The sequence below is a fragment of the Triturus cristatus genome, chromosome 2_2 (assembly GCF_964204655.1).
Source record: "Triturus cristatus chromosome 2_2, aTriCri1.1, whole genome shotgun sequence".
Taxonomy (NCBI): Eukaryota; Metazoa; Chordata; class Amphibia; order Caudata; family Salamandridae; genus Triturus; species Triturus cristatus.
In genome coordinates, this window is record NC_140582.1 from 989,663,216 (window position 1) to 989,677,808 (window position 14,593).

The following is a 14,593-nucleotide window of genomic DNA, read 5'->3' on the forward strand; positions in this document are numbered from 1 at the left end:
ATGAATTTGTGTGTGAGGGTGGGCTACCGTTCGGGTGGGGATTCCAGCAGGGGACCCAGCATCTGTCACAATTCTCACCCTGTCCCCACCCGTTGACCTTCCCAGGGGTTCCATATTTCTCTTGGTATTGCACATGGTCATCACTGAACATCCAAAGTTGTACTTGCCAAAGCAAGGGGAAGCTATCATGTTGTGGCCAAGCTAGTAGAACATTTTCATCCTCTCCCACTCTCGGGAGCCTCAAGTGGGAAAACTGGGGGGGGGGGGGGGGGTGCATGTTATTCGAGCAGAGGACTGGCAGATTAAAGTGCATTCCAGATCTCACATTGGTTCCATACGGGCTACAATTACGGGGATAACGAAGTGAACTAGGGCTATTGCTGGTTTAAACTCATAGGGTCACAGTTGGTCAGCAGGTAGGGGGTACCTGGGAGCGCAATACAGTAAATAAACCTGGCCGGCTTATAGGGTATATAATGCTGGAAATTAGGACTCTTGCACAGAACTGTTAACCAACACATGTTTTACCGGCAGCGGAGCAGGACCTTTTATTACTGGTTCTGCTGGCTCAGCGACTACAGCGTCCACTGTGGGGGTCGGGGTTTCGCCCTCCCGGTCACGGTCTTCCCCCCTCACACCCCATGGGTTTTCCTCAGCCTGGCACCTCCCTCTTCAGCTCCAGCATGCCCATGGGTTCAATCACCCCGTTCTTTGGAATATGCCACTTGCACAGGGAGGGCTGCAGCACAAAGAGCAAAGGCTACATGTTATTGGACATTGGGCATTCTCATATTTTGAAAGGGCAGGCAAACTCTTTTATTGATTGCTCCACTCCAGTAGCTTTTCTACACACAGGCCTGCATTCTGGTATACATCAGCAGGAGTCTGGCCCTGGGCTACTCCACATTAGGGTGGGGACTTGGGCCAGCAAATGGGGACAACTTGCTCAGCATGCTCCCTGCAGTCGTTTTCACTGACTATGGTGATGCAGGGGAAAGGTTGCAAGCATGCACCAAGGGATCGGTCCTTCGACACCATCCATTATGTTAACCTGGTTAGTATTCGGGCCAAGGAGCAAATGCATCACCCCCGGGTGCGGAGAGGGTTTTGGGGTGGCAGGCTTTCCCGCAGCTTGCACAGGTTGTTTCTTACACAGAGTTTGGGGGCAGGTTAGCAGGCCTCAGCTTGTCGCTGCGGGTTTGAGGTGTCTGTCGGGTCATTTGACCGAGTACAAATAGGCTCTATTCCGTCAGGTGGGGCGTGAGTTTGCCATTGCCAAAAGGGTGCTGTTATCCCAATAGTGCTGAAATAGAGGGTTAGGATCACATAGACGGACAACTATAAGAGCACATTTTGCAGTCGTAGTAAGAGGGTACAGGTACATTGCTCATAGGTTTACTCCATGTCTGCAGATCCAAAAGCTTTGCATGATACAGGTTGCTTCAGTCAGCAAAGTAGCCTTGGGAGTGGTCAGCTAACAAGGGGACTACTGTCCCAAGTTATGGCCCAGGAATGTGGGCCGGAGTGGTACTCCCTTACATGGGTGTAGGAGGAAGGGCAAAATCCGACCAGGCTCGTTTGAAGGGTATTCTGGTTGCACTAAGCTGGGGGATAAATGTATGGCCCAGTGGGTCTGGTCGCCTTCTACTTGACCCCTCACCCTTCTGGAGAGGGTTACTCTCTGGTTCATGCTGACAACAAGTTCCTCACCAATTTGGGGTTGAACAGGTATGGAAAGCATCATTAAATATGTCAGGCAATGCTGGCCCTGGCAGGCACTTTTGCAGTCACCCTTTTTTGCAGGGGCAGCACACCATGCGTTCTGGGCGGGCTTGTCAGCGGAGCGCATCATGCAGGTGGGACGATGGGAATCCCGATGTGTTAAAAGGTACATCCGTCCGCAGCCACCCAGGGGAGTGGCCGGAAGACAGGTTATGTGTTTTATGTACATGAGAATGTGGAGTATACCATAGGCACCCCTATGAGAAACCTGAGGTTTGTTGGGGTGCAGTGGTAATAGGTAAATTATGTGCAAGTTGGATTAGTTGTTTAGAATGGTGTGCAGTGCTCAACAAAGGGTGTTTAGCAATCTAGCATTTCTTTATTTTGCCTGGCTCAATGGTCTGGCTGAAGGGCTTCCAGTGTGTCCTGTGAGTGGCATGACAGGTGGAATTCAAGAAAGGGAGGCATGGGTTTTCCACCACTGAGTTAAGTTGGTTGAGGAACCCAGGCATGCGCTGGTACAGCTTGCTGAAGAAGCTGTGGAAGACTACTGAGACAATTTGGTTGGGGGTCCCAGGCATACGCTCGAACAGCTTGCTGTAGAAGCTGCGGCACAGACTGGGGAGGGGGTTGTTTCCCATCCCAACATTTTGGCCATACACCAGGGAGGCAATGATTTAACTTGGCTGGGTAGGAGGGCACAGTGCCAGAAATGAAATTCTCCGGATGTAAGTTAAGCAACCAATTGTGGGCATGGGTGTTATGATGGCCAGAGATAACCCCACTGCTAGTGTGGCGAGGGGACCGGTCAGGGGCTGCCGTGGAAACCTCACGCAGTAGAGTTAACATGTGCAGAGTCACTGAACAAAGTGGGTTTGGTTTATCAGGCATGGCATGCTGTATGCTAAAATCCACAGGGATTTTTGAAGAGGATGGGGTGCTCTTGTCCAGAGTGGGCATGGACTTGTTTTTGCTGGACCTGGGAGAGGCCCTGGAATCAGCAGGATGTAGGTAAAGATACCTACCTTGGTGGGGGGGGGGGCTGGTTGTGACAGTGGCCACACCCACAGCTGTGGCGGAGTTACAGGGCGATCCAGACGCTGTGAGGTACAGAGGGGTTACCCTCTGCCGGAGCACAACAGGGTGCAAATGCCAAATATCCCCAGGAAGTCCTCGCGCTGCACCCTGGAGGAGCGACGGAGTCCCACTAGTCCTATGGGCGGTTGTAAGCCTGAGCAACCCGAGGTTGCCTGAAACGCTCCGCCCCCTCGGGGCGTGAGTAACGGGGTGGACTGGCAGTCCACCGGTGGGAGGGGTTACCCCTCCCCCAAAATTGGTAAGCACTAATTGGCGATGGCCACGGTGTAATTTGGCTAATCAGGCGGGCAGGCGGCGGAGGGGCTGCCTGCCCTTGGATTGCCTGTAAGATAACCCACCATGTTTGGCATATTTGTTATGCAAATAAACCTGCAGCAATTTTCTCCACAAACAATGTGGCGTGTGGTTTATTTCCTAATGATATTGCTGTATGTGGGATGGGGAGTGTTGCTGATATTGGCACTATGTGCCAGGGAACCTGCAAGGGTCACTTATCAAACCGGCCTTGCTCCTTTCTCTGTGGTGACGGACGGAGTCCCGGGAGAGACAAATCCTGGGGCCGTATTGCATGCTGGGAGCCAGCTGTAGATTCAATGAGCCATCACCTGCTGACCCCAAGATAGAAGTGAAGGGGTTCTCTGAGCTGGAACCATACTTATAACCAGCGTCAAGTGCAGATTCAACAGACAAAAGGGGTGTAAGAGACTCATGAAGTGAGATACCCTGACCACAAGGGTTTGAAAAGCCTGGGCTGTTAGTGCTGGATGGTGTAGTACTGAGAGTGCACCCGGAGCAACCTACATTACCTAAATCCACTGGGATGTATACTGGATTGGAGGGGCCTAGTGGGGGATGAGTGGCTTGTCTGGTTGCGATTGCCTGGACACCCACTAGGTGTGACACCGGAAAAGATGCTGGCCCTGTTGTGGACCACACACCCAGGCAGGGAGATGTGTAAACCTAAAGCCAAGGACCCCGATCCCCAACAAAGTATGCCAGAGGAGCAACATGACATGCAGGACATGGATGTATCCCTCGGCCCCTCTATCCCGCTCACTGCAACTGACGCTGGACAAAATCCATGGGGCCATCGAAGATTCCAAAATTACCCTCCAGAAGGAGATCGGCACGGTGTCACCAGTGCTTGGCCTATTGCGTGCCGACCCCCACAAACTGACAGACAAGGTCAAAGACTCTGAAGCAGCAATACATGTCCTGCAACCGGCGCAGCAGATGCTAAAAGTGCAATCAACCTACTTATCGGACCGCATATACAGACTGGAGTGCAGAATAGAAGGCACAGAAGAGTGCAACAGGAGCAACAACATCTGAGTAGTGGACCTTTCTGAGAGAGTTGATGGACCAGATATGGTGGTCTACCTTAAGAACTGGCTGCGAACAGAGATGGCCCCCACTCATCACCCACAATTCTTCACCCTTTAACTGGCACAGTAGTGGCTAAGTTGTTGCACTACAAAGACAGAGGCATCTTACTGCAACGGGCGTCAGCAGATGCCAGATTTCTTGTGGGCAGTGTACAAGTGTCCATGTTTCCTGACTTCACCCCTGCAGTACAAGCCAAACGGTCCTCCTTCTTGAAGGTGAAAAGGGTGCTAGGAGAGGCAGTGCTCTGATTTTTAACCCTTTTCCCAGCAAAAGGTAAGATCATGATCGACCAAAACACATACTTCTGCCTTGACTTTGATGAGGCCTGGACATGGCTGGGAACTTATCTTGCCAGAGGTGGAGACCCTGTACATTGAGCACCAAGCACTGAAAGGTGATGAACACGCAAGCACCATGCTAGGAGCGTCCCCCAATGTGCAGCACTGCAGAACCTATCCAAAACGCAAGCAGTTAGAGACAGGGAAGCAGCTCTGTAGGCGATGGTGGGGATCATGGTTGGCGAAAAATCTGACTCTGATGCTAGCTCAGCTTCAGGGTGCAGTTTGGGGAAGTCAGACAATAGCAACCAAGAACATGAGGGGCTCCCTCCGAAGGTAACTTCTCAATCTGAAGACAACCTCCTTTAGCACCTCTGCCTGGTGCGATCCATGCACAGTGGGGAAATTACTCCGGGCAGTGCCACTGTGGCCCTGATCTGGGTCAAAGAAAGTGCTCCTCAAATCTTGCTGAGTCCTCCAATAGGTGGGCTGAAAAACCACATTGGGGTCGGCTACGAACGGACACTTTGAGTTCAAACTTTTACTAGAGCCTACTCCCCACCACCTTTCCACAGGTGCCGGAATGATGGAGACATGTGCTATTTGCACTTTAATTTATCAAAGTTTGGTCGGCCAGGCGTTGCTGTAGTGCTCTTTTGCTGGGGAGCTGGGGCAAATGTTGTTGAGTTATTCTGTCTTGGGGGGAACATATGATGAGAGGAGAGTGCTGTTGTGAGGGGGTGGCAGAAATGTGATCGCCTTACCTGAAACTACATCACCTCCACACAATGTCACATTCACAACATGGTATATTGGGGGATGGAGTCAGTGGCAAAAGGACACAGACTCCAAAGGTACCTCAAGAGGCGTGGAGTTCACATTGCCATGCTCCAGGAGACACACCTCATGAGTGTGGAAGCAGACCAGTTGCGGCGCCACTGGGAACAAGTACACGCCACAACTTACTCAGTGTTTGCATGGGGTGCGCTCCTTAGTGTTAGATCAGGGGTTCTATTTGAAGCCACAGCTGTTAAAATAGACACAGACAGTCAATATGTGATGGCAGAGGGTACACTGTGGGGTCATCAGATGTGTTGGGTAGCATATACGCACCAAATCAAGACCAAGCATCCTTCTTGGAATTGCTGTCAACACAGCTGGGCGGATGTTGGGGGGAGCATTGCTGCTTGGGGGCAACTTTAATATTGTGTTAGACACCACTATTGACCGCTCTACTCCGCTGATGCCAGGGGCACTTGGCCATAAAATTGCTGACGGCTTGAGGGACTGGTCAAAACATTGGTAACTGGAGGACGTGTGGTGTACACACCATACTACGGATTGAGACTTTTCCTTCTATTCTAGTGTACACCAAGGGGTATATTCACAGGAACGTGTGATAACTTCGCAAGAGTAGCTTAACACAACTCTCAACATCGCAGCCTATCACAGGAAAATATCCCTGTGTCAACGTGGAATTCACAACAAGGCGGCCCCATGCGATAGTTTGCTGAAACCGCGGCCAATGCCCGCGATACAACCACCTCGACGGAGATAAAAACACAAGCCCCAACGCCAAAAAACCTGCGATGGGCCAAAGCACCATAATAAAAGAGTGACAACCAGCGCGAGGGCAGCAATACTCACGCATCATGCAGGAAAAAGCACAAGAATAGCATATGGAAAATGCCACCGAAAAAAATACATCAACAGCGTAGTTCCACGGATGCACCCTGACCGACTGCAGAGGGCAACATGTACAACACAACTTTCAAGCACCGTGGAAGAACAGAACCGACAGGCACACCGCATGAAAAAGACCAGTGGCAGACAAATCAGAGCCGCAGGAGCGACTCGCCCACCGTGCAGCATATGCACATAAGCATAAGTGCAGCTCGACATTCACAACATCCCGGTACAAACAGCAACCCCTCCACAACAGAACAGAGGACACAACTGGTCCAGCAAATGTGCACAACATGGCAAATCACATCTGAAACCGCATGAAAATGAAACATGACAATGTACAAGTACAACCTGTAACCTGCAAATATGTTTTAATCACACATGCAGTGCAATTGGACATCTACTATTGTCCCATGATTGCCATGGAAGGCCACAATGTGAATTGCTCATGAGAAGGAAGTGTCAATGATGGAGTTCCTATGGGTCATTTCTGCCACGGCTGCAGTGGGATTTGGGCCACCTGCCCCATCGTCACTATCATCATCTGGTACCTCTGGAACTGGGATCTATGGGGTATTGATATGAACACAGATGTTGTGCAACACACAACATGCAACGATCATCTTGCACACGATGTCCGGGCTGTACAGCAGCTTTCCACCTGTGCCGTCCAGGCACCTGAAACGTGACTTGTGCGTTCAAGGATGCCCCTGGTGCGTATGTTGTCCGCTTTGTACTGCTTCTGGGCGGGTGTATCCCGGTCTAGGAGGGGTGTCATCATCCAAGGGCAGAGTGCATATCCTTGATCACCTGCGACAGTGCAGGGAGAAAAGAGTCAATACTTGGTTCGGCAGGATGTGATGACAGGCCCATTAATACAGTGATGCCTGTGTTGGCTGTGTGTGGGGTGAGTGTAAGCCAGCCCTCAGGGAGTAGCTGGTGCTGGCAACAACTCCAACAGTCACCAGGCAATCAGAAATGCAATGTCAGTACAACAAGGGGGAATGACTCGAGTCGCACAGGGCTATTGGCCCCGGATGCACAGCGGCCGACATGGGCCCACCGCCACGGTACGCTGACCTGTGGGAGACTGGGGTAGGGTCATGAGGGCCTCGCAGGACCTCGCATGTATCATAGGTGCCTTCCGCAGAGTGTCACGGGGAAGAACGGGAGGCCTACCCCCAGGGCATGATGCAGAGGGCACATGCCAGCTGTGTCCGGCACCATGGCGGATATGAATGCCACAGACCCAGGCCGGACACCTAGTCCATACCTGTCCATTGCTGAGGACAGGCCACAGGCTCAGACACCAACGATGTCCTGCCGGAGGATGACGTTGCGTGGGTGTTGTGGCCCTGTTGGGGCTCCGAGCTGCATGATGAGCAGCTCCATAATGTCGTTTGTTCTTCGGGTGTGGCTGTGTGTGGGGCTCCGTTGCCTACTGCAGGTAGTCGTCTGTCTATACACCTGCTTGAGGCAGGTGTTAAATACCTGCGGCTACCACAGCTTATCGCCTGTTTTTGGTTCGATTCACAGATCTTGCAGTTCGTTGTGAAAGTGGTGTTGTGGTTTTTTCGTGTGTTTTTGCACGGGAATGCCTACTCTGCATCTCATTAGGGTTAGTTGGTAGTGTCCACCGTGGAGATAAATTTTGGGGCAGTTATCGCGGAAATACTGGTGATGTCTGCAGTTTGCACCAGCATGTGAATGGGGTGTTATGTCTATCTCCACTTTTGATGCGTTAAGGTGGAGATAAATCAGAGATAAGTCCTTGTGAATATGCCCCCAAGTGTATTCAAGACTGGAACGCTATGTCTGTTCCAGAGACCTGTGCCTCTAAGTCGTACAAACAGAATACATAGACCACACTCTTTTTGATCATAGCCCGATCCTATTATTGTTTCAACCGACTGACAAACACCAAGCAATCCCAATGTGGGTGCTGCACACATCTGCTCTCTCTGATGTCCCCTTTCAGAAAACCTAATGGGAGGCTATAGCACAGTAGTAGACCACGAACCATGGAACAGCCTTGAGTTGCCGGATGATTTGGGAGGCGCTCATGGTGGTGCTCTGGGGGCACTGCCTGAGTCAGACAGTAGGAATTTGTTGCAACCTTTATCGCGAACTACAGCAGCTAGATGGCACACTCCATAAGTTGGATAACGAACTTGGGGCTGATCTGACTGCTTCCCTTTGGCTACTGGGGGCTAGGGAGCAATACATCTCTGCCCTGGAGCGTCTCCAATATTATAATTATAAGGACTTTGTCAGTAGAGCCTACGAAGGAGAGGGCAGACTGGGGAGACTGTTGGACTGGCTCGTCAGACCGGAGGGCAGAGGCACCCCCAGCTCTCCCAGAGGATTGGCACTCTTTATACACCCGAAGATGTTAACTCAGCATTCCAAGACTATTATGTCTCCCTGTATAGTCCCATTGGAGTGGACTTACCAAGGGGCCCATGGTAAACTGCTTGGAAAACTGGATCTTCGGCCCTCCCTCTGAATGTTGACGGAAGGGCTGATGGCCCTGAAAATCACACACCCGATTAAAAGCATGGCAAGCAGTAAATCCTCGGGACCAGATCGGCTGCCAGCTAAGTTTTATGCGACACACACTGGAGAATCGATGCAGAGATTGGAGGCTCTCTACACAAAGGCACTGTTGTCGGGGCTGGTCCCAGACACAACAAGGGAGGCGCTTGTCATCCAGTTACCTAAGTCATGCTCCCCCCAGGGGTATCGACTGCAACCTTCCACACCCTTGTCCATGCTCAACATGAACTTTAAAATCCTCAGCAAAGCAGTGTCTAGTAGCCTCTCGCTGCATATGCTGGAGCTGAAGCATGAAGAGAAGAACAGGTTTATACCGACCCTGCACACATCCCTCAATCTCCGACAGCTGTGTAACAACGCCTACCATGGTTCAGTGCAGACCAACTCACAGGCCATGATCATGTCGGTAGACTTGGAGAAGGCCTTCGACACTGTGAGGTGGGACGTCCTGGAGGCGGTTCTGCTTTGTATGGGGATGGGAGGGGGCTGGGTCAGCTAGGTAAGATTGCTGTATGCAAATCCCATGGCCAGAGTCAAGATGGGCCACACAATATCGGACTAATATGATATCTCCTGAGGCACGAGACAAAGTTTCGTGCTCTTCGAGATTGCAATAGAACCACTGGCAGATTGGTTCCAAGCAATGGGCCAAGGCAGGAGGAACATGGTGAAGGGGAGAGAGCAGATTATATTTCTCTACACAGATGACTCGCTCATTTACCTTGCCGAATGGGGAGGAAGATATTACACCAACACTGAGACTTCTGGAGGAGTATGGGTCCCACTCAGGCCTTCGAGTTAACCGAATTGAAACCTGCTTGTTCCCGGTGGTCCATGACACCCCCAAACCAGTTGGATGCCCACCTGATATCACCAGGGCATTGCATACTTTGAAATACCTGGGCATCCAGATTTTTCATTCCGTCCATCATCTGTTCTTTTTTATTTGTCTCTCTAAGTGGGAAGGGTATGCCCAGACGTGGGTCCTGTGCTCGCTATGCCAACAGATTCAAGCCAGCTTGGCTGATATGGGGTAATACCCAGGATGCTTGTTTCCAGTCCAGGAAGGACCTAGCCTGGTGGTTCGGGCTGGACTGCTCCTATGGGAAGTAGGGTCAGGAATGATATGCATATGGCTGGGTCCAAACTGGAATGGCGAGGTGATGGAAAAACTATTCATTTAACCCAGATTTGTGATTGGGGTGTGTGTTTGATTTGTTCAGCATTTTGTCTATCACCTGCTCTTTTTGTATTTGTCTGCCTAAGTTGGGAGGGTGTGCCCAGACATGGGTCCCGTGGTCACTATGCCACTGGAATCAAGCTAGCCTGGCCGATGAGGGGGTGATAGCCAAAAGTCAGTCTCTGGGTGCTTCTTTATGGCCGAGGGAGAACCTGCCTGGCAGATTGGGCTGGACTGTTCCCATGGGCAGCAGGGTCAAGATTGATTTGTGTATGGCTGGGTCCAAACTGGAATGGCGTGGTGGACAAAAAAAATAATGGAGTCAACCTAGATGTGGGAGTGGGGATGAAGGTTTGATTTGTTCAGCATTCCATCCATCATCTGTTCTTTTTTGCATTTGTTGCCCAGTGGGAAAACAATCACTATGCCTCTGGATTTAAGCTAGTCTAGCGGATGAGGGCTGATACCTCGGAGGGAAAACCTGGCCTGGCAGTTCAGCTGGACTGTTCCCATGGGGAGCAGGTCCAAGACTGATTTGCATATTGTTTGGTCCAAACTGGAATGTCGTGGCAAGCAAAAAATCAAGGGAATTAACCTAGATCTTTGACTGGCGGTGAATGTTCGATTTATTCTGCATTTCATCCATCATCTGTTCTTTTTGCACTTGTCACCCTAAGTGGGAAGGGTATGACCAGATGTAGGTCCCTTGTTCACTATCCCCCCGGATTCAAGCTAGCCTGGCTAATGAGGGGTGACACCCCAAAATCAGTGCCAGAATGCTTGTTTACGGTCAAGGGAAGACCTGGCCTGGAAGTTCAGCTGGACTGCCATGGGGAGCTGGGTCAAGGCTGATTTGCATATGGCTGGGCCCAAACTGGAATGACATGGCAAGTATAAAAATGATGGATTCAACCCAGATCTGTGACTGGGGATTAATGTTTGATTTGTTCAGCATTCAATCCATCATCTGTTCTTTTTGCTCATGGCACATATAACATTATCCAAGATGGTCATGCTCCCCGTTTGCATCATTTCCCAAACCTTCAGGTGACGATACTGCCCACCTGGTTATGGCAGCTGGATTCAATACTCGGAGATCTAGTTTGGGACGTGGGTCATCACAGGTTTGCCCATGACACTCTCCGCCCCTCGAAAGGAAATTATGAGTTGTATTTTAATGCAGCACAATTCCAATGGATCACCAGTTGGGTGGATGAATCCAGACAAGACGAACTGGGCCCGATTGACTCCTAACCAAACCAAGGGGCTTTATTGGCCAAACAGCTAAATCTCAAACTTAAGATCCCACAGCCAGTGGTCCTTCTCTTCATGTCCCTGCATTGCTGGCAAGACTGTATGAATGGCTGAACCCCAAAACTCTATATGCACTGAAGCTCCCTCTAGTGGGGTTACACCACAGGGAACCGCTATCCTTCTTCACAGGCACTTAGGGGCATATCAGCAACGAGGCGATAGAAAATTATCGCAGCTTTTGAGGCCGTTTTCGGCTGATAAGCGGCGATAATTTTATCGCTTAATTACCAAGGTTACGCTAACGCGTGAAACCTTGCTTTAGCGCATGAAATCTTAACACCCAGCTTTGCATCTCTAATGAGATGCAAAGTGGGTGTTCCTGACCTAACATGACAGGAGAAATGTCGCTAAGCGACATTTCTCCTATGATCAAGCCCCACGCTATGAAGCATAGCGGCAAGAAAAGTAGCGATAACCCCTGTTATCGCTACTTTCCTTACGCCTGCTTCAGGACTGACTTAGCCATGATATCCTATGGCGGGTGGATATCATGGCTGAGTTTTGAGGCCCTATCAACAAGCCAACGCCACATTTCGTGAGATTATCGCTGGGTTTCCAGCGATAATCTCACGTTAGGCAGTTAGCGCTAGGATTTTTATCGGTTTTGAGATAAGCGTTGCTAATAGCACACTATCTCAGTGATAAAAATCCACGCTAGCCAGCGATAATTATCCTAGCGCTAAGTGCGCTTAGGGACAATTATCGCCGGTTGCTGTTGATATGCCCCTTAAAACGCAGTCTAGGAGACCGCTGGTTGCCTCTAGAGCACAATGGAACACTGGGCTGGGCCGGGAACTTACGGATACTGAGTGGGGCAGGTTACTGTCATACCCACTAAAGTATCCTGTAGCACACACCACAAATACATATAGTTCAATTATACACATAGAACGTACCTGACACCACATAAAATAGGGGTCATATATGGGGGAGATACCAGCATGTGCCTCCGTTGCCGTACCCTAAATGCAAACTTTGGACATATCTCCTGGGAAGCCCCCGCCTGCTGACACAGCCGGGTCGGTACTGATGAAGCTAAATATTACTCTGAGCAGAACACTCGAGAAAACCCTTGAGGTGTCCCTGCTGGGGGCATTGACATTCCCACGCCCCACAGCCAAGAAGGTTGAGAACAGATTCCTTGACCCACCTTTACGGCAGATAGCAATGCATGGAAAGCCGCAGTGGGGCCTCACATTGAGAGATGGTAGGCCTGGGCAGAGGAGAGAACAGTGCAGAGCGAGGAGGCTCGCGGAGTTTGCAGGAGGCCAGCAGCTGACCTTTGGTCCGAGGTGGTGTCTTAGTGGGAAGACCCACCAGACTCCACAACCAACAGTGGACACATACAGGGGGCGGTAGAGAGTTCGGCTCTGGCCCTGGTCTGACTCTGAACACTTGCGGCGGCCGGCTGAAGGGTCAGGTGGGGAAATGGTAATGAGGTTGGCAGTGGACAGATGCAAGACGGTGGGGGTGTGGTGGGTCACATCCACCCCTTATGTTAGACAGTGCTGATGGCTGTCGGATTTGAAAAGCAAGGCCTGATCCCCTCTTTGAAGGGAGGACCACACACCACCTCTTCCCCATTGAGAGACTGTGGCCCCGGATAGTCCCATCCCTCTTCCCCCCCCCCCCCACCTCCTATACCTGTATACATCGTGGGGACATACTGCTCTCGAGACAGCAGGTTAACAGTTTGTTTTCTCGTTGTTTTTAGTTAATTTATGTTTGATCACATGGCCTATTTTTTTCCTTTTTATATTTTTTATTATTTAAATCCACTCATTTTTTTATCACATGGCATATTTGATGATGCCCATGGGTCGATGAGCTTATTGTCGATAAAAGCCAATTAATAGAAAATGTAACATACAGAGATTGTTGACTTGAAAGGGAAAACTTTGTGCGAGTATGTATAAGATAAATTCCAATTAAAAAACGTGCATTTGCAAAACAATATACAGCCCATTCGAAGAGGGCATACCAAGGATTGGCACAGTGTGAATCTTAAAACCTAAGGTTTTGTCAAAGGGGTAAACAGCATTTGCATATTACGGCAATATAGTGAGATTCTATATACCAAAGTTCTTGTAGACAGTTTTTAACACAGTGTAATAATCTGCCCTTAAATGCCTATTGCATGTCATCTATGCTTTTCACAAGCTTAGGTTAAAGCTGGCAACTGCCTTTGTCTTAATTTTCTGCATAAACATATGGCATCTGACAATACATTTCTCCGCAACCCATCTGGCCTACATTCTTTATCACTTGCTTTCCGACATAATAACCAAACTAGCCCTGCTACACTGAGAATAAGCTATCCTAAAAGGTAAAACAAGCGCTCTTTTTCAGTAAAAGCACACACCGTCTGCCTAATGCCAAATCAAGCTTTTAGTTAGGAATTTCAATGTATGATTCGACCTAAGCGCCTCTTTCAGAACTGCTTCTTAATGCACAGCTACACAGCCAAGACTTAAAAAAAGGTGAGCTAAGGGTTACACTGAGTGCCAACAGCAGCCTCTGAGAAATTATTTTCTTTAGTGATAGTTTTACTCATTTTCCTCTTGTATTGTTCGTTCGTTGTGTTTACCATCAGTGGTGTGCATATGATCCTTTTAAGCTAAAACCTTTTCAATTTATCGCTTTATGATTCAGGATGGAGCATTCCTGGTCCGAGATTGTTCAAAAAAATCTATAGAGGAGCCATATGTGTTAGTCATATTTTATCGATCCAGAGTATATAACATCAAAGTGCGTTTCCTTGAAGAAAGCCAGCAATATGCGCTTGGATCCGGGCTCAGAGGCAATGACGTAAGTGGCGTATCATTTGTTGTTTTCTTGCGTCTTTTAAGATGTGAATTAAAACAGTTGCTGCTACTGTCAATAACCCAATTATATTGTGCGAATTATATTATGTTTATCTGTTGATTAATCGAAAAGCATGCAGTGATAAAATTGTCTAAAAAGACTGAGATCCAAGGGGCTTATTTACCAGCCCCTTGCGCCACTGGTGCGTCATATTTGTGACGCACTGCTGGCGCATCCTCCTGCTCGATATTTACAAGGACACGTGAAGCCACCCTGCATGGCTTTTCCTGTCCTTGTAAATATGGCCCCTTCTCACGCAACACTTTCTGTGAAAGGAGCGTAACGTGAGTGTTGCTGTGGGTGTTCCAACGCAACACCCATGTATTCTGCCGTATTTCCAGATTTACGAGAATTTGTGATCCTGGAAATGCGTCAGAATGCTACGCCACCCCATCTGTGGCGTAGCCAGGCGTAATGAAGAGAAATGTTTACATTTCTCCTCGTTTGTAGGTCTCGCCTAGGCAGCGCGCATGCGTTACTCTAGGAGGTCCTTTAGCCATCGGTCTTC

The 14,593-nt window shown here is 49.6% G+C and overlaps 1 protein-coding gene across 3 annotated transcripts in view; it reads left to right on the top strand.

Moving 5' to 3' along the window:
* The window catches only part of CLNK (cytokine dependent hematopoietic cell linker), a 1,059,843-nt gene that overhangs the window by 922,935 nt on the left and 122,315 nt on the right, over window positions 1-14,593 (top strand). For all 3 annotated transcript variants that reach the window (XM_085642412.1, XM_085642413.1, XM_085642414.1), the window contains exon 12: window positions 13,873-14,028. In XM_085642412.1, coding sequence (XP_085498538.1) covers window positions 13,873-14,028 — 156 coding nt within the window. The remainder of the gene's footprint in view (window positions 1-13,872; window positions 14,029-14,593) is intronic.